A 27,946-nucleotide genomic window follows, 5' to 3' on the forward strand; every position below is an offset into this window, starting at 1 on the left:
GCTGCTGTTGCTGCTGTTCGGTGAGAGAAGAAAGACCAACGCAGGGGCGAAACACACTGTAGGCTGCTAGCAGAGAGAGCAGCATGGCGGGGCTACAGGACTTCCAACAAGGCAGCCACTGTCACAGGAAAACGTGGATCAATATACTACTAGGAATACTACAATTACTTTTGCCCTGCGTCCAGCACGGAGGAGCTCAGCTGCAAGGTTTGGTGCTCACTTCCATTTTCCATTACGGCGATGTAACATGAAATTACCAGTGCAACAAAAATGTAGGTGAAGTTAGCTTGACAGCGAACCGTAAACTGGAGAAAATAAACTCAAAATTTGTCATTTTATATTTTTCCGGAATATATTTTTTACAAATTGATTGTATGTTTTTATCAGCTACAAAAAAGGTTGTAGTTATTTTTTGGTGTCAGCCTGCTAGTCAGTGCTAGCTGCCAGTTTCCTTGTGCGAAACTGTAACTTTTTCCTGACACGGGGACTAAATTAGCTTATTAATGAGATTTAAATGGGCAGTTAATGATTTTTATTGTTGCCGTGTTAAAGCTACACAGCACGAGAAGCTAAGGGTACAGTCGTGTGTGCTGCAGTGGCAGTGGAGATGTGTTTTCCAAGTTCGTTAGCCACCGAGCTAACCTTTCTCCTCATCAAGCAGCTAGCAAAGCAGCCTTTGTCAGGCTGGCGAGGCGAAGTCATTTCCTCACATGTCCGTGTCATTGTCATCCGCTGCGTCTCAGATTATTCGTTTCTAGTTGCCTTATAATACTGTAATTAACAACGAGAGAGATTGGCAGTTTGCATTCTTTCCCTGACGTCTTAATGCATCATGTCCACTTGTCTGAATTATCCATGTTTAATGAATGTACATCACAGCACCTCACGCTGTTGTTCATATCTTGCTCCCACGAAGCTCTGAGTCAGATGTCCACCAGCGTGGTCGAGGTCTGGCAGCCTGAGGATGCAGAGCCATTAATCCCCATTCAGGTAATCACAATTTCACTCTGTTTGTTTAATTATTACAGGGCTGTGCACAGTAACAATGTGCAAAATATTGGACTTCCCTCAGTGCAGAATAAAAGCATGCATGGTTAGCCACCTCAGTTGGAAATTGCTCTTTCTATGAGAGGGAAATTAATTTGGCACATCTGGCTAGTCCCCGTTTTGCTTTCAGAACTGCTGCATTTCGTGGCACCGATTCAGCAAGGTGCCCGGAACACCACTCAATGGATATTTTTCCTGTGTTTGGATCATAGTGCATGAAAACCCCAGAAGATCAACATTTTGTGAAATAATCAGAGCAGCCCATGTGGCTCCAACAACAGCAAAACAATCAAAGCCACTTAAATCACATTTCTTCTTATATTGATGCTTGGTTTGAACATCAGCAGGTCAGCTGTTATATGACTAAATGCATTGAGATTCTGCCATGTGATTGGATAATTAGATATTTGTGCTGACAAGCAGTTCAGTTGGTATCCCTAATAAAGTGGCATGTGAGTATATATCACTTTTAGAAGCAGCTAGATACATACTCGTATGGTTATTGCATCTCCATTGTTTGGCTCCACTATGCAGCTTGCTGAGTTGTACATATTCACTTTACTATGTATGGTAGGATCTGGATAACAACATGCATTATTTTGGCAAGCATAGTTTTGTGTAAATGCGGTAGTTATGAGCAGGAATCCACAGTTCACTACACAACTCTAAAATGAGAGTGGAGTGGGAGGCCACCTGCCATATGGCTCCTCCTCATTTTCTTTTGTACATAGTGTCCACAGTGAAGTTCAGTCACCAGCACACAGTGAGAGCACGTTTGCTGTGCTTGCCTGCATATACTGGGCAGTTGTTTTTCTGCTCCTCATTTTGCTTCTGTGCAGTATTTTTTTTTTTTTATCTTATTTTTTCATCTTAGTTAACATTTAGTTTACTTTAGTTTACTAAATGTTAACCTGCAGGCGGGTATGATAATTATTGGCTATGTCGCAAGACCAGCACAAGCAGCTGGAACTTAGTGTTTACCTGATTACCTGTCATGAGGTCACCAGCTGACTGTCATGTTACCTGAAGGGGGTGTGGCGTTTTTCTGCAGGGCTTTGTAAACCAATCACATTTTCCATCTACAGAACACACACGCATGGCTAAATAGTTAAACATTGATGATAACTGTTGGGGTATAAGGGCTCTTACGTCAGTGTGTGGTGGACATGCTTTTCACCCTGTAGACCAATTGGCAGATGGCAGGATTGTTGACATTGTTTGATGATATGTTTAGATAGACAGCAGTGAATAGAGTGACTTCAGTTACATGGGCTATGTGAAATAGAGCATGACTTGGATGTCTTTCTTCTATACTGCTGTCAGCCATTTACGTATTGTATGTTGCCCTAAGCTCACAGAAATTATGTTGCAGGAGTGAGTGTCATGTGCTATGCATTAAATTAAACATCAGATTTGGGCAGCAGATCTTGTGAACATGTCCGTTCACAAGAAAAAGGAACTCTTCAATGCTGCCATCTCCATGTCCTACCTTTTTTGTTATTTTGTAAACTTTGACTTGTCATTTATCTTTATGCAGACCTTAATCTTCAATAATAAAATTCCTGCTTTCATCTTTAAACTCCTCATATCTAGAATGTAATTCATTCAGACATGATGTCTTTCTGCCGTTTAACTTTCTTCCTTTTTAATGGCTCACCTGCTGCAACAATCAGCAACAAAGTGTGTTCTGTCATTGTTTTGCTTAATCACCAGTTTTCTCTCATACACTTAAGCCATTAATATACCAAGCTTCAAAAGTGCCAGAGGCATTGTAGAATATGCATAAGGAGACAAGAGAACAACTGATGTGTCCTTGCTCAGTTGAAACTGATGATGCAACTTGAAATGTTTGCTATTTACATACCAAGGGATGTGTAGTAATGCACAACATTGGTGCAATTAATTATGTTGTTTCCCATGAAATGCAAAAACCTTATAAATTAAGCAGTACTGCTATAAAGCAGGCTTGCTATTTGCTTTGAAATGTTGCATAAAAATTCTAAATATACTATTGCTGGAGACATTAAAGAGGTTACTACCTTTTCATCTACATCACTATTTACCAGAACCTGATCTATGTTTGTATTTGGTGAGGTGGTGGAAAGATAGGAGAAGAGCAATAAAATGCATGAGGTGATGCTCCATGGACGCGTTGCTCAGACAACCACTCTACTGACACTCTGACACACACTCTCCCACTGGTGTTGTTTTGTGGTGCAGTCATAAAGGCAAAATGTATCCATAAAGTTTTTTTCCATAGTTGGCAGACAGGCAATACTCAGCATAACATCAGTAGTTTCCACTTTAGCTGCGAGTGTTCCCATGACAGACATACAGATCGTAGCACGCAGGCAGAACTAGGCATTAAGCGGACCCTTTTTGTGTACCTCTCTTAAGGGGTGTGTATGGGAGTGTGAGTGTTTCAGGACTAGGCATACAATAATCAGCCCTCACCCAATGGTCAGATTTGTGAAGGAAATGGTACCGGTTCATATAACCTTGTAGTTAACAGTGTTTGCTCTCGGTTCTGCTGTGATGATGATCTTAGTTGCTTACACAGCAAATCTCATTCAGTGGAAGTAAGAAGCATTAAAATTAAACTAAATCTAGTCTGATTTGCTTCTATCCCTTGACATGAAATTGCTGAGTTGTTTACAGGGTTTGATCCAAGTCACACCATTGCAACATTGACAAGTCAGTTGTCAGTTAACCAGTCCACTGCTGGTCAAATGCTCTTTGATTTGACCACAATAAAAACGGTGTGTTGACGTGCACAGTGTAATCTGATTGGGTAATGGTTGGAGGTGTGTACATGGTTTAGAATAACTAGATTAAATCCTGGCACATTCTGAGAGCATGAATGAACATGATGTTCATTGTGTTATTATTTTTCACTATTGAATACCCTGCCAAGTTATTGTTTTTTCTTAAAACCACTTATACCAGTATTGTTTGACTAAATTTACAGATCATCTGTCTTTCTGACTTTTTAAAACAAACCCATTGTTCAGAATTGAAATTGCACGTATCTTTTCTTTACCTGTGGTGAATCTTCAGCCCTGTTTTTGATCAGAAATCCCAATACATTGACACTAACACCCCTCCTTTTGCCAGCAATGGTTGTTCACACTGAATGAAACTATTATGCTAAGCTATAATGCTTCCCTATTTTGTCATTTTGAAATAAAGTTCTCTTAGCTTGTATAATCAGATGCATAAAACAATAGTGATCTTGACTTGCTCAACCGGCTGCCCCGCTGTTGCCAGGTTTTTGACAATACCATAATTTGTGTTTGCACCATTTATACTGAACAATAAGAGAGAATACTGACACCTTGCTGTAGAAGCTGCTTTCTTCTTTTGTTAAGAATAGGCAATGTTGTATGTGCATATTTGCCTTCCACTGATGGAGTTGCATCATTGCCTCTAGGTTTGTAAGGGCTCTAACGGACAGTGTGATACACATGTAGTTTCTTAGGCAGATTCATACCTTGTTCCTACTATAATTAACAGAATATGAACATTATTCGAACATCATGTTTATGAAAATCATCGTAGTAGCAAAACTTAGTCTTGCATACCAGTACGCTTTGATCTTGTTGGATTGTATGTGTATGGTTTATGTAAATGGCACAGGTTTGTTATAACACAATTAAATAAACTAAAGATTTCTTTAATCATTTTCAGGTGGAGAGGGAGCGGAAAAAGGACGGTCTTCCACTGGAAGACAGGTAAGCTTTGTTTGAGTTTATCATCCGTGGGAACAACATAAAACAGAAGCTCTTCTGTGGGTTCCATTACACATTTGTTTTCTATTACACATTTCCTGGCAGTCAGCAACAACATATGAAGCAGGTATAAAATACCATGGAAGCCATTTAACTTTGCTAGTTGGTCAGAGAGAGCCACACAAACATGGTACAATGTTCAAAGTGAGTAGATTTGATGAACGGTTTCCACCTGTTCATGAGTGCCACTTCTGAGTAGGTAGAGAGCTTCCACCAAGCCACATAATTATGATCAAACCCCTAAGCCAACATACAGATTGCATCATACTGAAGTGTCCCTCTGGTGTAGATGGAAATTATACTGTAGGACACAGAGTGAAATCAGAGCTGTGGTGTAGATTTAGTTTGAGAACAGCCAAGTGGAAAAACAAGCTTACTTCTGCATCCCCAAAGAATAACTGTGCTTAAGTACAAACATGAAGCTTGCTCTGGATTGGGAAAAAAGCTCTGAGGTAGTATTGCTAACAAACTGCAACAAACTGCAAATCATAGGGTGAATCTGTTGAATGGTTTACACTGCAGCTGTAAGGTGACATGTTTTGCACTAAGAAAAATTATATGGTGTAAGGTTCCTCTGAAGGTTCCTCTAAAACCTTTTAGTATTCTCTTGTAAGCAGTATGTTGTTTATGTTGGTAAGTGAGGGGGTGTGTGATGGAGAGAGTTTGGGGGCGTGACTTTGTGAGGCACAGAACCAAATTCCTGGCTAATTTTAGAAGTCCTTAAAAGAAAAAGGAGGAGAGGTCCGTCTTTCCCAGCTGCATTTGTTACAGCAGAATATTGCTTGGAAAAATAATGTTCACAGCAAAATAACACCAATCTGCACCACCAAGTCCAGGCAGATTTGGTAATAACTTGGTGGTGCCAGTGCTTGCTCACATTGCTTCTGTTCCTTATTTGTCTATCTAAAGAAGCAATCTCTGTCATGTTATAATCCCAGCCTGCCTTATACCTCAAGGAGATTTATGTCTCCCACATCTAACCGTTCTTGACCAGAGGTTTGTAGCACAGCATATTAGGATGACGTTTGGTGAACTTGTTACTGCAAGATGTCTTTTACCAGTGTTTATTGATTCTAAATCAACACAATGCAAAGAAAGTTACTCTATGTACTTGTTTTACACAGCATTTCCCACTTTGTGGGAGTTCCACACACCACTTTCTGCAGTGCAGAGAGAGCCTCTTCATCAAACTCCATGTTGAAAAAGACACTACATGCAATTAAAAACGCTTTAAAGATGGGCCTAAATGAATTATGATTAATGTGATTAAGTGTAAGACCTAATAAGGAGCAATATTTAGTATTAAAATGTACATGATTCTGTAGTAATAGTATGTTATAGAGACATAATTGGTTATAAAGAGTATTTTTCAGCCTTTAAAAAATTTAAATTGTATTCACATTTTTATCAGAAATTCTCCATTACAATCTTGTGGTGTGGAGATTTAATTGATATTTTCTCTTTTCAGGCAGGACCAGTCCAATTAAATAAGGCTATCAGGTTATTGTAATTATAGGAGCAAATGCTTATGGTGGTTTTCTCATACTTGGACTAAAACCGAGTCTTTGGCTGCTGTAAATCTCTGAAGCACTCCTTACAACAAGACAGGCCCTCAGTTTTGATATAAAAATATGTTTTACTTGCTGCCAACATTAGCTGAAGTGTGTTGGAATATGGCTATTTTTAAATCCAGGGAGGTGAGAGCTAAAGGAAGCTTTGTAGTGCTGGTTGACCTCAAGACCTCCTGAGCTGTAGGCTGCAAAGCCTCTCGTGCCTGGGTTATCGGGTACTTGGCAGGCCTGCCATCACTCTCCCCCAGCCTAAAGAGCAAAGCAGGCCTCAGATGCAAAGGTTAATGATATCTTTTCTCAGCCCAACATGTTTGAGCTTAATTCTTCACACAAGTCATTTATAAAACATTTTTATACTAACCTCCTTTCTTTTTTCTATTTAAAAGTCAGAGATCTTCCTGACACAAATCTAGTCATTAACTATATATTGTGACTTTTTCCCTGTTAGCCTTATTGTGTCCTTTCTGCTTACAAACGTTTGTGAACATCAATTGACCTAAACTTTCCTCTTGTCGTAACCTCTCCCATGAGGCACTGCTGAGGTCACTGTTTTAAGACTGACTTTGAGTTAGCTCCAAGGGATCAAATAGCGCCAAACATAACTTGCTATTTTTGAACTGTGACAGTGGACAGAACCCTTGGACTACAGCTCAGTGGTGCTGTTGTTGAAAGACTTCTCCCATGGAGTTTTCAGGGTTAGCAGCTGTTGAATTCACAGAAAATGTGGTTTTACTACAACACGTGACAAGGTAAACAAAACCCTCCACCTTTAAAAAAGGTTTGTAGAAACCTGAGACTTCACAAGAACCCGACACCACTAACCATTGGCCTTTCTCAAAGCTGACATTTGAACTTGCAGCAAAGGCTCTGGTTTTCCTGATTAAAATTAACAATGGTTGTGTCCTGTCAAACAGTCCTACTAATTAATTTCATTATTTCCACTCATGCTTTTTCTATTGTGTCTTTATTATTTATGAAAAAGGCCTTGTAAGAGCATTGCTTTTCACTTTGCATTTGAAGTTTGAATTTCAAACACCAAATTAAATTATAGTCCACGTACAGGTATATCCACAAGGTGGTTTGGGATCAGATTAGCTAAAGGCATATTAGACATGGCTGCTACCAGTAAAATAACTTTACTCAAAATGTAGGAAATCTGCTTCGCTCAAAGGACTATATAATTGATTTTCTTGCAAAATATGCATTACAATATACTGCACACATGCTGCTTAATTCAGTTTCTTCTTACTAACTCCTCTGGGTTCCTGTTAGCAGTTAGTATACAGACTGTGTCTAAAACAGTAGTGCAACCAAAACATGTTATGTCTGCCTGTATGGCATTGCCTTTCCTCTTCAACATAATTGGTCAGAAAATGTCTTCTCCTTTTAATTTGTACACTTAAATATGTCTACACTCTTTCACACCATCACAGACAGCTACAGTATGTTTTCAGCCACTGATTGACAAGTACTGGTTATGTGGTTTTGACATAGAAACTGGATCATGTCCTATTTTCACACCTCCAAGTTTTTTAAAAAAACAACAACAATGTCACAGTATGGGAATTTAAAGCAGTATACATGAATTGGAATTAGGCAGTTTGTTTCTCCGTACTTGACACAATTCTTTAATTCATTATTAATGTTTTTAAATCAGATAAATGGCCATGTGGTGTTTAAAGGGCTGACTTAAGATTTCAAACAGCAATGCTATTTCAGCCATTACACAGGATTCCTCTGCAAAAGCAGATGTCCTTATTTTCCCTTCACATTTGACCCCTCTTATGCTCACCCACACACTTTGCTGACACAGACAAGCAATGAATTAACCAACAAGTAGACCTATAAAGAGCTAGGGGAAGGGAGAAACAATGGTTTTATTGTACAGAAGGCAGTGTCTCTCATCCATTCCATTTCTGGTTCTTTGTATTGCATCACGTTTTGTTTTCACAAGCAAAATCTACAGCAGGAAGACTACGAGGGGGGAGAATAGCAACCAATGAGTGGGTGATCTCACAGTTTTGTTTCGTTATCAATCTTGACTATGTCCACAATCTGTTTTTTTCAACCAAATCCCAAAGATCATCACTCATCACTCTAACCCTAGCCCCATGCATGCTATCTTCACAAACCAACCGGATGGTTGATCTCTAGATGGTTGTGTTGATTGGCTCATTTGAAAAGCAGTTCAATGTATGCTAGCAGCTTGTAAATTAGGTGCTGGTACCTCTCCCCCTCAGTAGTGTGGCAATATTTCTCAAAGCAAAGCATACATAAATGAGTAATCCTGAACCATTTGTCACAGATACTCACAATAAAATGTATATGGATGTAAATAGCATTGGAAACATTTGAGCTATTTATATAAGCATGCTACTTAAAAAATATATATATTTCACTGCCAACCCTATGTCGGCTGAGATTGGCACATATTATATCTTTTAATATTTGTCCATGCTCCCATAGTGCATTTTTATTAGACCTGCATTTCCTATAAAGTTTTGTTTTATGTCATCATAACAACTATGAGATATCCAGTTTTCATATGATCAATTAAATGAGACTTATACAGACGTCTGACCATGTAGAGACACTGTATTTCTTATTTCATTATTGACGTTTTCAAATGTTTTGTCACCTTTCAAGCCTGAGTCTGCATATTTTGTGTTTGCTGTCAACAGCTGAAAAAAACATTTTTTGTGCACGTCTGCTAAAGGTCTCATGTTTCAAGCAGATTTGTCTTTTATGTGGAGTGAATCTGAATCTGCTGTTTATGAACTCTGATATATATTACTTACTGTACTTATACTTAACAAATACCATAATTTTCACCTGTTTCATTCATATTCACAGTAGCTCCCTGTTGCTATCGCCACCACTGTAGTCTTGATGTTGCAGTTATGCATCTCTTTTAAGTACAGACACAGGAAGTTAAGTCATGTGGCAACCACAGAAGCAAGTGCCCACGTGAGAAAGAGAAGAAAAAGACACAAGTGAATTATAAGTCAGTGAGCTTTTTTTAAATGACCTTTTGATATTAATCCAAAGAACTGGCCAGACCCTGTTTGGCTGCAGCATCAGTGTAACCATGAACTTCCGGAAAAAAGTTTCTCTACAGGCCTCACTCAGTGGTGTTATTCACCACTGTGTGTATGCATGAATTATGAAAAGGTTTTACAACTATTGCAAGTCTCAGTTTTTCATTAAATTGTCCAGTGTCCTTGACCTGGAGCTTCAGCTGAGAACCGGCCATCAAATGAATTTCATTTCTGCACAAATGACTTAGTCATTTCTAGATAATAGACCTCATGATGCTATGTCAAAGGCAGATGGCCACGGTGGCTGGTTTAAGGAACTGACCTAATGTGAATTCATGAGCCATTTTGCAGGACTGTAGTACGCTGCTAGATGAGGAAATGTATTATCAGTGAGGGTGTGTGTGTGTGTGTTTCAGGGTCAGTCGGTAAATTTACATGGACATACACAGTAGAAAAAAAACTGAATTAGTGTGTTAGTCCAACTAAAACTGGACTTTTAAAGTAGTCCAACTGAAATTCTACTAAATCTAATTTCTTATAAAGTCAGACTAACATACCCATAAAAGAAGAATCTTGTACATAGAAGAATAAGAGGGTAGTGAAGTTTTTTTGGACTGACGGTGAGTGTAGTGTAGTGGTCCAATTGAACGGTGTAGTCGAGCTACAATTACAAAAATACCACTGTAATCAAGTGCATGACTTAAATCAGAAACATTACTCTGGGTAATGGCCTCTTCGGTTTGGATCTGGCATTGAATGTGTGTGTTCAGGAGAGAAAGTGAACGTCTTAACCCATATTTTTCAAAGGATACCTCAAGTTTAATAGATAACTGGGATTTCGGTATAAATTCAGAGATGTTTGGGTCCCAGTTTTGGTTTCTGTTTCAGAGTTGTTACTAATGATGTTGTATATGAACTGTGGTGTTTACACTTGCTTACTGTCCTTGGTCAGCAGTTGTGTGAGTCTTCTGTCAGCAGCTTTCAGTCTTTCTACAGATATAGTTACACACACACAACCACAAATCAGGTTGGGTTTTTTTAACTGCATATATTCCCCAAGCACATTAAGGATGTTTTGGCGTCACCAGTACAAGCAGAGCTCAGCAGAGCTACAAAAGGAGCTTCTTAAACTTCATACAGTGAAATATTTTTTGTCATATTTTTGTTTTTTCTGACATGGCATGTAATACTTTTCAGAGTTTTAAAGTAGGGTCCAGCAATCTATTGCAGAAGCAATTTTGTTGAAAGATATCAAACACAGCACAACAATAAAAGATAATACATGTCAACATTATGACATTATATAAACATGGTAGTCTAAAAACATCTATCCTATCCATTAATTCAGGGTAGCAGTTTTAATGGTGAGATATTTTACTTTTGTCCAGCTTTTAAGTAATAAAACCATGGTCTAAATATAATAAAGGCAGGATCTCAAATCAAGTATTACAGAACTTGATTAAGCTAATTGTTTTTCTTTAATTATTTAATATGCAATCAATGAATCTCCTCTGTGCCCACTTCACCAATGTGTGTGATAGTTCACAAATTGTATGATCCCAGATAGTTTGTCAGGTGGGATGAAGTGGATGGATTGTGAAGCAGCCTGAGGCTGTAATTATCACATGCTCACTAGTAAAGTGGGCACAGTGTTCTTGTCCCCAGTTGTTTGTAAATTGAACAAGCATAGATGCTTCTTTTATATTAAATGAAATGTGAGTGTGACTTTTTGTGCTAATGTTTTTTTCTACTGTGATTTGCTTCTCTCCTCCAGTTCCTCTCCATTTACACATGAGAATGGGAGGCCCTTGCATTTTCAGCCCCCAGCCTTGGAGTTTGGGACCCAGTAAGTACTGCTCTCTGTTTAACATGACATGTCTTAACAAGCAGTGTCATCAATTATTTTAAACTGGTACGTGAAATAATTTGTATTTATATAACTCTAAATCATAACAAAAGTTATCTCAGGACACTTACTATATAGAGCAGGTCTGGACTATGTTGATAAATTATTTACAGAGACCCAACATTCTCCCATTTGTGCGGAGGGGAGGGAGCAAGAGGAAAGACAACATATCACAAGTACCATATAGAGATATGGAGTTTTGGGAATGGTAGTGCTAATAACTGAACAAACCACTGTCTGTTTTCCTCTTAAATTGTCTGTATTTGTCTGCAGAGAAATAATTCTGTATGATAAACTATTACTTCCCTGTAAACAAATAGTGGAAATTCAGTATTTCCAGACCTGCTCTGCAGAGAGAGGCATTAATGTACATAGAGGCAACCATTGACCAACACACATTTACATCAGCTTTCTCCTCACCCAAATTCCATGTGCTTGTCTTCATTCAATTGTTTCCTGCCCTGATTTAGTACAATATACTGGCCATTGACCTCTACTTTACTCCTATTAACATCTCTTCATTAACCTACTGGACAAGACTGTGTCAACATTCTGCAAGTTTTATGATAGCATAACATCTTAATGTATCAAATATCATATCATAGGATCAAGTTTTGTCTTTTGTTTTCATTTTCAGGTTCTATTTTTCTTTGTGCTTACCAAATATTTTTTTAACTCTGACAAATAACCCTGTTTTTCCATAGAACAGACTCAACTAACACCGTACCATAAATAGTTCAGTGGTAATATTTATTTCAAGGCTGCATTATATTGTACAGAGGTTCTTGTAATGTTGCTGCTCTCCGCCTTGTGTATCCAAGGGAATAAAGCTATAATTACATTAAGTCATACACAGACTTTGTATTATGGGAGATTAACTGTAAAACCCAGGCAGCTTGTAATTTCTCCACATGAAAGTACTTAATATCCCACCTTAGTCAGGTTTCCTATAATGGCTTTGTTATTATATTCCACACGTGCGAGAACACAGCACAGGAAGTAAGCTTGTAAACAAATGTACCATTTTAATTTAATAAAAAAATGCAATTAAATTACAATCCAATTGAGTTTCTCATTATAAACGGGCAAAAGAAACAAGGTGGTGGCAATAATTTGACTGTCACCAGGGAATATAAATATTGAATAGTAATATACTGAAGATTAGCACAGAAGTGGATAAACACTGAGCTCTTGAAACCCAAAGCCTATTATAACCCCTTTCTATCCTTTTTGTGTATATGGTTCTATGGCTAACATCAGGGATTATCTTAGGTTAAAACAACAAAGAGCGCATGCTTTTATTTAATCTAAAATGCAAAGGGTTAGGGTTTTATGCCTCGAGTGACATCTTGTAAAATGGAAAGACACAGTATATTGTTATTAAAGCATGTCATAATGACATAATTATGCCAACAATTATCTGCTTGTGGCACATTAATTAAAACTGAGACCATAAAGATCTGTGTGTATTTTCATAGTTTAAAGCTGAGCAATTACCTCAAACTATATTTTATTGTGCAACTGGGTACTGAACAATTTAGTGCCGTTATGTTTCGGTATGTACCTTTTTAGCTGGTCATCATAGTGCTCCCTGAGAAAAAGCTCAGCGTAGCCAAGTTATTTACAACTCTGTTCTATCTGTCTTCACAGACCGCTGGGGCTGCCAAGAGCTGAAACCATATATATACACAACCCCAGCCAGGAAGTTCCTGTGACACTGCTGTCAATGTTTACATCCAGCAGGCATTTTTACATACCTTCCTTTCACAGAAGAGTAAGTGTCCGTGTGTGTACACCAGTAGTTGCTTTAGACATTTACAAGTAAAAAGTATTTTGGTTGTTATATTGCATTAACTTACGCTCTCATGTTAAATCCCTTTCCTAGGTTATCCCACCCAGAGGGAAAGCATCTTTTAAACTAATTTTCCTCCCGTCGGAGGAGGGCAATGTAGAAAACACATTATTTATAAACACATCGGCCCATGGGCTGCTGTCATACCAGGTCAGTTCCATTAATGCACCACTTGCTGTACAGTCTCAGACCATGTTTTTCTTTTACCACTGCATTTCAAATGCGTTTGCTTTTACTGCATCTTGGTTTATGCGCCACTTTTTGTAGAAATGCTATAAACTGCTCTATCCCCTGGAGGTACTTGCACTCCACTCAGAGTTTGTCTTGGTCTACCCAAACTGGTTTTGTTTCGACTTGGTCCATTTTAGGTTAACTGAACTTAATGACCTTAGTTACTATTGTTTTTTAATATAGAATTATAGAGAGTTTAATTTTTTCTGTATCTCTTCTAGTGTCTCTGTTGTACGTTTCAGTTGACAATAAGGCCAGTAACACAGTTGTTTCATGTGTATTTTATTACACAATTTCCGGCCTTAGTAGTTAGTAGTAGCAGTAGTAGTCCATTTGTTCTATTGTTTGTACAATTGAAGTCATGTTACCTTAAGCTTGTTGTTGTATGTTGTATTGCTGAAACCTGCATTTTGTGCTCAGCACATTATTGGGACACATGGCAGAACTATGTTTAGTAGCTTTGCTTTTTTTGCTGTTTTTACCATTTAAAATTTGTGAATTCTCCTGAAAAAAGCAAACATCGTCCTGTCATTAGAGGATAATTGTCTAAAAATACTAGGCCCTAATCTACGTTATCTACCTTGTGCCCCATTTTTATTTATAACCACAAACATTACCTAATATGTTACAAACTGCTCCGTAAGTCCAGATCAGACCTACCAAATAACATTAATTTCTTTGATTTCCTTGTTGACTGCCTGAACTGAATATAATACACATCCTTTAATATACATCATCTGTTCTCTTCTTCAGCTTTTTGGTGTGGGAGTTCACCGGGGTTCATTAAAGTCTGTCCAAAGAAAGGATAGTCTGCTAATATTCCCTCATATCCAGAGCATTAAGCTGACCCAAACTCAGGTATGTATTCTGATAAAGGTCTTTGTGTTTGTGTGTGCCATACAGATAAGTAAAGGACAGCTCATCATTGAAAACAGCTGATTTCCCTTTTCCTGCCTGCCCTGATAAACAGAAAGCTGCATACATCCACACACAGGCTTTATGATACGCTGATGTGCATTTTCAATGTGCTACAATTACTTAATGTGTGCTGAGCCTGAAAGTATGTGTTGTTTTTCATGAATATACAATTTAAAATACAATAGGAGTTTTACAGTTTGTCTCTACACAGTTTGAAATCCATGAAAAAAACAATAATAATAATTAAGGGTAAAGACTGTCAATGACAAAATGGGGCATAGTTTTAGAAAGAATCTAAGGCGAGTGAAAGTATCCGAGAGGGTATCTGAAAGTGAGTGCTGCCTCCACAACAGGAAGTTATGTGACAGTTGCAAAATGTCATCTTGGCCAACTGCTAAGAAGCTGTAGCTAAAAAAACAGAAAACACTCAAGGCCTCCACTGCCTTATGCTGAATTCAGCTGGTTATCTCTCAGCAAGCTATGTTTTAACCGGCAGTTAATGTGGCTGTTGTCCTCCCATGTATGTGCAGAAATAAGCCCCAGGATGATTATTTTTGGTATTTCCCATTTAATGTGCTGTAATTTTATTGTGTTTTTTAGTTACTCGCCTTAGCTTGTGTCACATTTAGGCTTTAAGGTCTATCCTATTTGGCCCACTGTGAAATCATTATTACCAGGAGAAGAGTTACTTATTCTTCAGTCTCTGTTTGTGTAGACAGCCCCTATACTGCCCCATTAAATTTGCTCAGTAAGCAAACCAACTACCATTCTGTTGAAACTATTGAATTTGCCATAATCTTTAGTGCAGTGTGTACCCCCACTGGTTCAATAAGCCATCAGTCCCTGATTGTTTGTCATGTTGTTTCTCCTACAGGAAGATGCCTCCAACATCACAATACTGGGTCTACTCCTGGAGTGCAGCTTACCGAAGAGTTTGTTCAACAATCCTCAGGTACTTGAGTTGTCTTTATGTTGTTGAGTGTTTGAAAGGCCCATGAAAAACATCAAACATACTTGAATTTGAGGCAGTCGCAGACTTGATGGAGACTGAGACTGATAAAGAGCAACAATGTACTTTATCTTTATTTTAATACACTATGACATTATTATAAAACACTGCTCTTGTTTTGCTTGAGCAGAATCCCAGTAGAAGTTAGTCTAATATTTGAACATCTGAGCAACTTCCCCTTTTTTTAGAACCTCTGAGGAGTCAAAAGATGAATGAATAATACACACAGCTGCAAATACTCACACAATAGTGCACTCCACGATGCAAGATATAGCTGCATATAACTGAACCATATATTATATTATATTTATATGTGTATATATGTATATGTTAAATATGTATATGTGTGTGTGTGTGTGTGTGTGTGTATATATATATATATGTATATATATATATATATATATATATATATGTATATACATATATATATACAGTGTGTATATATATATATATATATATATATACATAAATAAAATAATAAATTAAGATCATGCATTCTGTTACATTTGGGTGTTCCAGCTAATATCTAAGATCAACATCTCAATTTTAGTAATTTTTCAAGACTTCTCTGACAAAACCATGAACCAGCCTTCGGTCAGTGTTGATTCTACTCGGAGATTAAATTAGTCTTGATGGAATATTAGCTGCAGCTTTGGTTAGAAGGGATTAGGTTTGCTTTTGCAGGCCCTGAGCCCTTGTGGCAGCAAGCCAGGGTGACTGTCTACAGGTCAAGTTGTCAAGTGGTGATTCACCTACCAAGGCAAACCCATTTTTCAAGTGAGATTTTCTTTCCACGGATCTGTCAGTCTCAGATGGTGTTAGTCACGGAGTAGGTGCCACTGCTTAGTTCCTGCCTTCTTGTTTTTGTCCATTGATGGACAGGAACAGCTGGTCAGCAGCAATGAATCACCACTTGCTAATTCATAAAAAGTAATAGTATTTCTCTCTTTAACATTTACCAGACTCTTGAGTTTCTCACAACTCTCATGTTTGTATCTTTTTTGTCTTACCAAAATCTGTTTGTGACTGACATGCATTTCCTGTTCGGTCCCAGGGGTCCTGCCTCCAGAGTGAGGAGCGCCTCAGTCTGCAGATTAATCTGTCAGTGCATGGTGACCGGCCCGCTGACCTGGACAAGCTCAAGCCTTACGTCATTGAGCACATTCTGGTGCTGCTGGTGGCCTCCACTGCTGGGCATGCTGCGTTAGGTGGGTGTCTATAACCTCTCTGACCCACACAGGACACAGGAAAGCAAACCATACAGCTGCAGTATGATTGATCCAATTATGCTACATGGATGTTAGACTGAGACCTAATCAAGTTTTTGTGTTTCCTGTGGCTGCCCTTTCCTTCCGTACTAAGTACTAAAAGATAGATGTTCATGATCCTGTTGCTGTTTTGAAAAAAAATTCAGAGAAGAGACATACAACACTTGTAATGATGTTCAATTTTGTTTTTTTACCTTAGCTTACAATACAGTGGGACCAGTGTGTCCATCTGTCCACCTGCAATTTGTTGCATTTTTTGTTTCCCAATCGTAAACGGTTCAGATTTTTGTTCATGTAACCTCACTTTTGTTAATCAGGAAGTCAAGTTGTGCTTTTGATATTTTGTGCTTGCCAGGACATTATGTCATACCCTGATGGCTCTTGTTGCATAAGGAATTTTACTTTTTTTCATCATCAGCAGCCTCCAACAGGAGCTGTCTTGTAACTTTTTTAAACTGGTCATGTGAACATAAACAGAGCATGTGTGTGTGAGAGAGAGAGAGAGAGAATGTTTGCACATAAATCAGGAACACACATTAATATAACTATGACAGTGTAAATTATTTAGTACATCATACTGTGCATAAGTGCATCGTGTTGAGTTTTATGGTTGTGTTCTCGTTGCTTACAGGGGAGCCTAAAATAGGAGTTTATATGTTAAATTCTGGAGGCAAGAAGCTCTACATAAAGGTGAGTTTTATGTTTCTTAGTTTGTCTCATCATGGCATCTATGAAGACATATTTGGTTAAACAAGATATTTTGCCCTACCTAGGAAATGCAGGTGCTATCGAAAGTGGAGGTCAGCCTCGAAGTTAACAAAGTTCCTCTAAGACCAGAAGCAAAAAACTTCACGGAAGTAGCTACCCTGGCCTGCAGAGGTGAGTACTTTGAATTTCTCATTGTTTTCACATTGCTTTTCAAGTGCAATTTTATTTTATTTGATCCAAATAATTTCACAAATGTTGTGTCCGATATCAGGATCATTGCCAGGGCATGGAAGGAAGTGCATGAATCATATCAGTTTAAAGATTCTGGGAAACAGGACAACATACAGCTTCCCTGGGCTTCATATCAAACACAGGTAATGTGAAAATCTGTTGGTGTTTTTGTTTGTCTGTAGTTGTTGCTAGTGAAGCTCCAGGGGGGTATTCCATCAATGTAGCTAAGAATTGCCAGACTTAGGTGTAAACTTGAAGCTTGACTAAGCTCCACCTCCCAATCTAGCTCCAAGTCTTTCCATCAAGTAAAATCAGCTGGCTCCACCTGAAGCTTAGTCAAGCCTCACCTGTTAAGCCTCAACTTGTGCACGGTGGCAGATTATTGCCGACAGGCTGAATGCGTAAGTGACAAAGAAAATGAAGTATTTCAGCATCATCATGTTATATAAATTCTCCATCAAAGGGACAACATATATGTAGACAATAATCTACCAATTGATTTCTTGATGGTTTTTGTTTTAAACTAATCAATTATGTGGACCTATTAATGCAACCAAATCCCCAAAGAACAAAAAGACAGCCCTAATAAGTAACATTCATATGAACATAATTAAAATAGTAAGTAAGTGTATGCAGGTGACAGCAAATCAATCATCTATCTCCTATCAATCAGAGGCCCTAACCCTTGTTACATCAAAAGAATGATGATCTCTTTAAATTTCCTTTTATTATATTTTTTTGCTAATTAGTTTAATTTTGTATTTATTTGTGTCTTATTTTTTATTATATTTTATTTTGGTGATAATGTTCTTTAATGTACTTATATATAATCTATAATTATTAGTATAAATAATTTCTTGAATACATTTTATTATATATTTTATGTTTTACATATTATTTTATCATTCCATGACAGTTGTGTGTCTCTGTTAGTGTCTATTGGACATTCTTGATCATAGATGGTGCTAAGCTTCACTTTTAGCCTGCTACAGACCAGGTTTGCCCGGCAGCATAAGTTACCATGGTTACTTGGCTGACATTCACATTAGCCACCTTGGTGGAACAGGGTTGAGGCTCAGATTGATGGAACGGAAACCTGAGCCACAGTTATGGTTTAGCCATGGTTGAGGCTTAGCCAGAGTCATAGTTTCCATGGTTACTGAGTTGGGGCTAATCTCAGCCTCGTTGATGGAACCGAACTCTCACTCATATTAGCCAGACTTGGCCATTTAAGCTTGGCTTTGCCTTTAGCCTGCTTGATGGAATACCCCCCTGGAACTACACGTGTGTTTTATGTTGTCATAAGCCAACCATATCTGCAATTATTAAAACAATAACATGCTCATGAATGATTAATGTGATGATTAGCAGAGATTATTGTTTGCAATTTTCATCTCATTTTGTCGTTGTGTGTTGCCTGTTATTCAGCCTGTTTCAGATGAAACAAAGGGATGCAGACCAGGTCGATCTGTGGTTGACAAACACCCTCACGTCGCCACTCACTGTGACGAATGTCAGCCTTTCACAGAAACTGCAGGGTGTAATGAAGGTACATTCCACCACATCATGTAATGATAAGAAACAGAAATGATATCATGACAATCAATAAGCCTTCTGTCAGTTTGTGGTTTCTATTTGGGGCAAAGAACACCACATTTTGTTTATGTATCACATCTATGCCAAGATAAGGACAGGATATGATGCTAATGTCCCTGCTCCTGATCAGGTGATGAACTTCAGTGGTCCAATGACAGTCCCCAGGGGCTGCTGGCGGATCCTGTCCCTCCAGCTGCTCAGTAAAACTCTGCCTGTCAATCACCTGTCAACACTAAGGCTGGATACCAGCCTGGGCTCACCCCTGCACATTCCCCTCCTCTTTCAATCTGCTCCCTCCAAGGTAAAAAAAGGCAGCTCCACTGATTTGATTGCAGTATCTTAGATTGAGGATGAGATGTTGTCAGTGATAATGTGTTCCTTCAATCAGGAGGGGGATGTTGTGTTTGAGGCAGAACGAGAGTGTGGGCGACCCTGCCCACTCAGATTGTCAGAAACAGGTTAGCTGTGGTATTTTGTAATCCTTTCTGAAATAATTATATAAAAAATGTTCTTAATTTATTAAAAAAAAATTCTCTTTCTTACATCAGGGCGTTTAGAGTGGCAGCGTTCTCTCCTCCTAGACTTTTTCCCCTCATGCTGGGCTGTAGACAGCAAACTGGCTGCTGAGCTTTGTTCTCGATGGCAGAGCCACAAAGACAAACTTCCTTGCAGGTCAGACTTAGATGCAGGACACTGCTCTACCTTTCTGCTCACTGCTCTACCTTTCATTCAATTAAATTCATTTTGCCTTTTTCAGGTGGCCCAGACTCCCTGTGGAAATGTCCTCCCCTCTGGACTTTGGTGCCACACCTGTCAATGAGAGCAAGGTAGGCAGCACTGAGAATAGTGTTTGATTTTTAAAGATGGACTCAAAACTTGTGACATTTGTCTGATGGAAAGGTTTCATATATTTCAGGTGAAGACTTTCATGCTGAAAAATCCATCTGCCTCAGTGGTCTCTGTAGAAATTCGGATCCTCTCCCTGTACCCTGCCCCGATAGAGGCTCTGGACCTCCTCACCAAATGGTACGCTGAGTAGAATGACTGCTTTCTCTCTCAGAGAATGACTCATTTAAATTCGATTTTCCATTTCGTGCAATGATGCTCCAGCATATTGCTCAAGTGAATTTGTGAAATTGTTTTCTGTGGCAGGTTTAATATCAGCCCCCTTTCTGTCAACATCAGCACCACAGAGTTTTCTCTGTTGACTTCCAACCCAAAGGTAAATTACCAAGAAAATGAAATCATGGCGTCTTTTATCTTCTGGTATTTATTTATCAACAGACTGACAATTTATATAACTGATTCATTTAAGCACAGATGCCACTGGCAGTGTTGTGTTGATACCTTGACTTTTGTGTTCAGGTGGGTGAGGGTGTGGACGGTGTGATACGAGAGGGTGTGCTTCGTCTGCTGCTGCAGCCCTGGGAGTCCAGAGAGGTCGCTGTGGTCTTCTCTCCCTCTGAACATAAACCCACAACTACCATTCTTATTATAAGGTATGAAATCATATAATTAGGATAGGACAGTTTCTACCTATTTTTGGTGTTAATTGGGAGCAGACAGTGAGGGTCTTACACTGCGCCTTCAATAATCAGACCGTAGATTGAACTTGCACATACGCAGACACACGTAAGCTCACTCATCACGGACACGTAATCACCCAAGTCCCTGTTTAAGTCAAAGCAATACGCAAACTACGTCATTAGTTCCACATAAAAATAGGTCCGTACCAAAACAGCCCGCTGATACTGATTAAGTCATATCCTTAAACTGAAGTCACACACACTGCAGCCATCTCTCGACCTGAACTCTATCACAGTCTTTCTACAACAACAAACCAAAAACACACTCATTGAAATTACATCAAATTACAATATAAAAAATGTCACATGTATTATAAGCCATTAACATTACAGGAAAGAAAGATAATTTCAAAATAGAAATCAGACCATATATGATTGTTGATGAAGAAGTATCAGTGAAAGGGGAAGAAAAAATAATTTTGTAATTTATGTGGTCTTAACAGGAACAACTTGACGGTGTTCGACATGGTGACGGTGAAGGGTCATGGGGCCAAAGAGCTGCTCAGAGTTGGTGGCAAACTACCCGGCCTGGGAGCCTCCCTGCGCTTCAATGTCCCTCAGTCGACTCTAATGGAGTGTCGCGATGGTGAGATTTATATTAACATTCAACATCGATGAATTACTGTTAGTGAATATTGTCTTTAAATTTAGTAGTAAGCCTTGTTTTCAAAAAACAGCTAATTTTTAACCGTATGCCATTCTCAGGTCTGCGCACCAACAAGCCGCTATTCGCCATCAGAAAGAGTTTCAAGGTTGAGAATGCAGGAGAGCTTCCTCTGACAGTCATGTCCATGAATATAAATGGATATAAGTGTCAGGGATTTGGCTTTGAGGTACTGCAGTGTCGCTCCTTCAGCCTCGACCACAACTCCACCTCTGAGATCACCATTGCGTAAGTGCCATTTTTGCTTGCTTTATTGTTAACATAGGAATTTTTCTGTGTCAATAAAGTTGACATGTATTGCCTGTAATATCATCAGTACTGGCTGTGTATTACCAAACCACTCAAAACAGACATTTTGATGATTTGATTTAAAACAGGCAGTCTATACCATATGTTTACTCGTTTCTATTATTGTTTTGTTGTTTTATGTTTAACTGCTTAATTATACATGCTTTTGTTAGAGCATTTTGTTACTGGGTTAAGAAAACCTTATGCCAATGTTTTCTATTATTCATCATTTTTATAATGATGTTAACTTCTTGCAGTGGTAGAAGTAGCAGGTACTTATTGCTCCGTGTCATTGTTTCCTCAGGTTCACCCCAGACTTCACCTCATCCTGGGTGATTCGGGACCTCACTCTGGTGACGTCTCGTGGCACTTCTTTTCCTTTCACCCTCAATGTGACGCTGCCCCACCACATGTTGCCTCTCTGTGCTCAGGTGGTTCCTGGCCCAAGCTGGGAAGAAACCTTCTGGGTGATCACCCTCATCTTCACATGGTCAGTACCTTCTAAGTCTTATTTAACAGATTTCTGTCCATAAACAATCCATTTTGCCTTTTTACCGACAAGCTTAGAATCACATACTTTGTTGTGTGTATTTCAAATGTTGTATTTCTGTTTGTGTTTAGCCTCTCTCTGTTTGGAGTGTGTCTGATGGCCTTCTATCAGGCTCAGTTTATCCTGAATGAATTCTCCACAACCAGCAGCAGAAGCAACCACAACTCTGTCCTGTCCCGGGACAATGGGTCTGTCAACAATATCACACCCAATGGAATAAAGTATGTCCTGTGTTCTTTTAGTCACTTACATACTAACATACTTACTTTTTTCTTGTGGTAAAATACTTAAATATTTCTTCTGCGTCTTCTTTGTGCAGTAAAACAAAGGGAAGTTGTAAGAGTTATGTGGACACCTGTCACACTTCTGATAAAGGAAAGGGGCGTGGCTCTCCAGCCTTGGCCAACAGCCCCACACCACGTCCTCAGACCACAAAGAAAGGCCTCTCCACTACCCCATCTCAACCACAAAAGAAACACAAGGTTTCTCTTTATTACACCAAATACAAGTCCAGCTCCACAGCAGCATCTGGTGCTGTAACAATGGATGAAGAGCATGAGGATCTGACTCAAGAAGCTCCCCTGACCCCAGATTCTGACGTCTGCAACAACAACAACGAACCAACTTTTATCAGTGATTTGGATAAAAAGACATCCACAGACTTTAAAGAACCCCACAGCACCGTAGAAGACCGGGCACCAGCAGTTATGTTTCCCATGGAAATGCCTGCTGGTTTCCCAGATAATGTCATCTTAGGCCCTGGACCAAGACCAGGTCTGTTAGCGTGCAGCCCTGTAGAGAAGAGCTGCACTGAGCGTTATGCAGAGAAGATCGACACTGAGAAAAGGGATAGTTCTGTACTCGAGGTAAGAAAGGAGTCTGTATTTTACAATGCCAATACCTGTAGAACAGAGCATAACCTTAAAAGTTTTATTTTAATGAAAAAATAATGGTGGTACCACTTAACATTTTTTGCCACTCCAGCAGAAAGATGATGGCAAAGGCCAGAAAAAGAAAGCGCAGAGCACAGAGGTTGGAACTGCACCAGGGAATAATAAGGGAAAGAGGAGTCGCAGGAAGACAGAAAATAATTCCAGGTAAGACCTCACTTTATTTTCATCTATGAACATTACTTTTGATGTATGATGGAGAAATATTTTGTGTTATATTTAAACATCTACGTCATTAAAACTATTCTATGTGTTCTGTGTCTGTGCAATATACATGTACAATCCTGTTTATACTTTAAATATCAATCCCATACTGTGTATTTTCTGGAAACACAATGTATGCAATGTAATGTATTATTGTTGATATTTTTCTGTGTAAAGTGTGAAAATGCAAATTTCTTTTACAGTCTTTCCTGCTGTGACACTGTAAATTTCCCTTTGGCTGGCGCAAATGAAGGAATATCTTATCTTATCTTGTGATTGTTTCACTAGCACTCCTGAGCACAATGTGCTAGTGATGCCAGAGAGGGAAAAAGAGCCTGACTGCAAGACAGGGGACCGCAATGCCAGTGGAACACGGAACCGTAACCGCTGCCCCAACAGCTCCAAATCAGAAGCGCCAAAGCCTGGGCATAGTGACGAGAGCCCTCTCAAACAGAATGGTATGTTGGCTCGTTGACATGTCACACATATCTGCAACTTTACATATCGAGGCACACCCAAAAAACTGATTATGATGTCACCCTCTTTCTTTGATTTGACTGACAGGTGTGTGTCCTGCCCGCATTCGAAAGAAGTGTCCAACACAGCAGCGTGGTAATGGAGTGTGTGAGTCGGGATCCGACTCTGGCAGCTCATCAGGCAGTGTGAGGGCCAGCAGAGGGAGCTGGGGCAGCTGGAGCAGCGCCAGCAGCATGGAGGGCGACAAAGACCCAAGTTCTCGGACGCATGCCTGCACTACCTCATCCAGAAAAAGTACAGAGGACTTATGCTCCACCTTATATTTACATATATACATATACACTCCAATTTAAGAGGTGCAGGACTTCCTTTTCCCCGTGTTTTATGATTTAAACTGTAACTGCAGTTTTATTAAAAGAAAAAATGTCATTGGGTTTGTTTCTACAGGGGAATCCATGCAGTACAGTGTCTGTCCTGTAGAGAGAGACTGCTACCAGACCATGAATACAAACCACAAGGCTCTCAGGTACTAAAGCAAACACACACACACATAACTGCAACTCAACTGGGTACAAATAGTGGCTCTGGTGCGTCTGAGAGTCGTTGCAGAAACCTGCTCTGTGCTTTATATTTTCATCTTAGAATTTTAATGTGGGGAAATTTTTAGGTCAAATATTTATAGCATTTCTGGATTAAAATTGACAAGAACGCTGTCTGTATATTACGTTTGCCAAAATATTTCCAACTGTTGATAGAAATCTGTTCAGCTGCCCAACGTAAAGCACCTATGAAACATCAGTGGAGAGTGTGTAAGGAAATATTAGTAGATAGCTTTTCATCCAGTCACTGACTGACATGTAAACCTGTCTTTCTCTCTTTTTTTTTTTAGCATGAACAACCTGTACCATAAAGACATGTGCCAAAGCCAAGAATCCACAGCCTCCAGCTTTGCCCCAAGTTTTGCTGCTGTCGCTGCAGGAGTGGACAGAAATATGGGTATAGCAGTGTTTCCAAGCAAAGAGTTATCATGTTTAAATTATTCATGGCCTTACTTCTTGTATCTAATAGAACGTGTTGTTCTTCCTCAGAACTGACCAGTCAATACATGCCTGAAGAGACGTGGTCGGCTCCGTCCATACCTCTCACCAATGAGTTCAGATACAACACCACTGAGGCGCTGCCCTACATACCTCAGCCACCAACTACCAGGCAGTACAATGGGTAGGTGTCTGAATGCATTAGGTACAGCTCTAATAATAAATAATCAACCTAGTTTGAGAGAATTTTAAGAGTAACGGTAACACCACATGATTTTAATGCACTTTTTTGCAATCGTTTGCAAACACCATGTCCTGTCATGTGGTGTTATCTTCTAGCTTTTACACTGAGGGTCTTCTGCCCCCTAGTGCCTAAAGAAATGAGTTGCAGCTTCAGAAAATACATGTTAGCCAATGTTCATTGTGAGGAAAATTGTAACACTCAGCTGTGTAAACAGCTTTATGTAATGCTTTTCCCATAGGCACACAGGTGATATTGTTCCAGTTTATAATTTGAATAATCACTTTCCCACTGCTGCAATAATATATCTGCATCTCTGTCCCTGTTCGTAGAGTTCAAACAAATGTTTCCTTGTTTCCTGCAGGTTCACTTGGAATAGTGCCAACAGCCACTGCAACAACCCCTACACCTACTGTGAGGAAACCAACTACATAGGTACCAGTTCCTAGTGTGGTTTACATCCACACTACACTTTGCATGTTGAGTGTTTTGTATGTATAATTTTCATGAAAAGGAAAGAAATGGTCTTGAATGAACAAACTTTTTCATCCTTAACATTTCTGTTGATGCAAGCTAAGCAGTTTGTTTCTTGTTATGATTTCTTTTTTTCAGGTAATGGAACATTTCCAAATGGTTTTCCTGGTCAGGAGAGCCAGAACACACACAGCAACCAGAGCAGCTGGACAGAGGAACAGCCACAGGAATCACCCTCGGCCTGGGACACAGGAGCCTGTGTGGGCAGCAAGGTGACGACTCACACCGTCTGGCTGCTGAGCTGCTGCAGCTAAACAACAGTTACTAAAGTCAGGGGAAATAAACGTGCACTGCTTATGTAGAGCGTCAACCTACAGTTTTCCTTTTAATTATAAAATAATTGTAGCAGCTCCATTATGATGTTATATAGGTAAAATATCTTTCCCTGTTTTTTGAAGCTGAGGGAAATTAGAATTATTATATCAGATTAGTGAGCTCCATATATCATTTATTGTGCTGTAATTGCAATTTAACCACAGTTTGAAATACTGTGGCACAGAAGCTTTGTCAGCTCTTATTCTGTCATGACTCCACTCTCTGGTCTGAAATCTGGTTTAATTTATTCAAAAAAATGGTTTTCATATGGACTCCCTTCGTCTTTGGCTTCTCCCTGTCGGTATGTCGTCTTGCTGCGTTGCATCAAATATATTTGCAGCTTTTCTCTTTCTCCTTGAGCCAATATTATCAGTCAACATAATTATGTCTGTAGCTATACAGTACGTTTTGTTTTTTGTCTGATACCTTTTCAGGTTATTATTTTTCTTTATACAACATTTGACAGTTTTGCCCTCGTAATATAATATTTTATTTCCTCTTAAAAAAAATTTCAACTGCAATTTGTCAACCGTAACCCACTGTCAACCGTAACCCCGTAGAGGAGGAGGACGGAGCCACTACGTGACACAGCGGCTCCGTCCTCGTCCTCTCTGACCATCGTTTTGTGGAATACGTGACTGTACTATTTTTGCCGGATGACGGAACACAATGCTGCAACTCGGCAGAATTCAGCACGAGCGGGACAGGATGTCAAAACACCAATACAAAATTTAGCTTCTGGGTTGTGTCCTTTTCAAAATAAAAGCCCCCTTGTTGACAGTATATCACTGTCATTAACAACACTCTGGTAAATGCAGCGTTCTCTTCTTGTTCTCCCGTCGGTCTCCCGTCGGTCGTGTGTTTATAATTCATATATATAGATTTTTAATTAACACGGGAAATCCCAGTCTCACGGCTGCAGCTGTCCGGCCATGCTGCACGCAGTGGATTCAGTGGAATCCTGGAGTAAATTGTACAAATCTCTGGTACAGATCTCTAAATTTGTAAGCAAGAGTAATGGATCAAAGGTGCCCTTATGTTTTATTTTTATTTTGATTTTACATGTTTTTTTATTTTGATTTTACAGATGTTGGCATTGAAAATCACCCTTTTCCAGATTCCAAATATGAGAATGCTTCTGAAGATATATCTTTTGATAAATAGTTTTGCCTTTTGAAATTGTGACAGTAGAAGCACATGGGAAAGATTTGTGAGTGAAGAAAATCACATTCAATGGATATACAGCCAAGTGTCTACAAAGAACTGCAGTTACTACAAAGAGACAAGTTTGCTGAGGATGGGGAGTATTCTCTCTCTGTCTGTACTAGAGCAGGGAGGTCAGTTCTCATGGCTAAAAATGGACTCACATTCACAGGCTGTTATCCCCAATGGTATCAGAGCACAGTTACAGGTAAGGTTAGTCAATGTTGTTGAATGAAGACACTGGGATACACCTACTGTGTACACGAGCACCTGAGGAATTTAATGAGCTTTGAAAGTTAGTGCAGTAGTTGATGTTTTTCCTCTTTCCTTCACAGCCATACTTCTCGGGCACTCGCAGCCTCTCCCCCATGTCCAGCCTGTTCGGGTCCATCTGGACGCCTCAGAGCGAGCCCTACCAGAGCCACTTCCAACCCGAGCGGTCCGCGCCGATGTCTCCCGTGTCTCCCATGTCTCCCATCAGCCCCCCTCACTCTCCCTTCAGCCGGGAGCCGGAGGGGACCTGCAGACCGATCCAGTACTCCAACTTCAACCCGTTTGGCCCTCACATGAACCTGGACATATGGAACTCTTCTTCCAACCGCAGCTCCAACTCACAACTCTCCAACGACTCTGGCTACTGTGGAGATGTTTAAAAAACAATATATATACATATATATGTATATATATGTATATATATATGTGTGTATATATATATATATATATGTGTGTATATA

The 27,946-nt window shown here is 39.3% G+C and overlaps 1 protein-coding gene across 2 annotated transcripts; it reads left to right on the forward strand.

Moving 5' to 3' along the window:
* Positions 1-27,906, forward strand: tmem131l (transmembrane 131 like). 2 transcript variants are annotated; one of them, XM_044028026.1, is made up of 34 exons: positions 1-207; positions 917-990; positions 4,735-4,778; positions 11,219-11,290; positions 13,001-13,124; positions 13,236-13,352; positions 14,187-14,291; positions 15,226-15,303; positions 16,415-16,568; positions 17,260-17,318; positions 17,402-17,507; positions 17,608-17,710; positions 18,996-19,116; positions 19,294-19,464; positions 19,552-19,621; positions 19,712-19,835; positions 19,921-19,990; positions 20,080-20,189; positions 20,316-20,385; positions 20,529-20,662; positions 21,193-21,335; positions 21,455-21,641; positions 22,006-22,191; positions 22,323-22,472; positions 22,571-23,117; positions 23,236-23,348; positions 23,694-23,863; positions 23,970-24,176; positions 24,330-24,408; positions 24,772-24,878; positions 24,971-25,103; positions 25,525-25,595; positions 25,773-25,906; positions 27,548-27,906. In XM_044028026.1, the coding sequence occupies exons 1-34, from the start codon at positions 84-86 to the stop codon at positions 27,863-27,865; spliced, it is 4,575 nt and encodes a 1,524-aa protein (XP_043883961.1). In that variant the 5' UTR covers positions 1-83; the 3' UTR covers positions 27,866-27,906. The 2 variants fall into 2 exon arrangements, with proteins under 2 accessions (XP_043883961.1, XP_043883962.1); XM_044028027.1 differs by having other exon boundaries at positions 23,239-23,348.
* Positions 27,907-27,946: the final 40 nt, after the last annotated feature.

This window comes from Solea senegalensis, linkage group LG6 (genome assembly GCF_019176455.1).
Source record: "Solea senegalensis isolate Sse05_10M linkage group LG6, IFAPA_SoseM_1, whole genome shotgun sequence".
NCBI classification, from domain to species: Eukaryota; Metazoa; Chordata; class Actinopteri; order Pleuronectiformes; family Soleidae; genus Solea; species Solea senegalensis.

What these genes read in the sequence shown, in the direction of transcription:
- tmem131l (XM_044028026.1), top strand. Translation starts at nt 84, where the DNA reads ATGGCGGGGCTACAGGACTTCCAACAAGGCAGCCACTGTCACAGGAAA. An exon ending in ACTCAGATTGTCAGAAACAG is followed by an intron (nt 19,622 to 19,711) that starts GTTAGCTGTGGT and finishes TTCTTACATCAG; the next exon opens with GGCGTTTAGAGTGGCAGCGT. An exon ending in CTGGACCTCCTCACCAAATG is followed by an intron (nt 20,190 to 20,315) that starts GTACGCTGAGTA and finishes TTTCTGTGGCAG; the next exon opens with GTTTAATATCAGCCCCCTTT.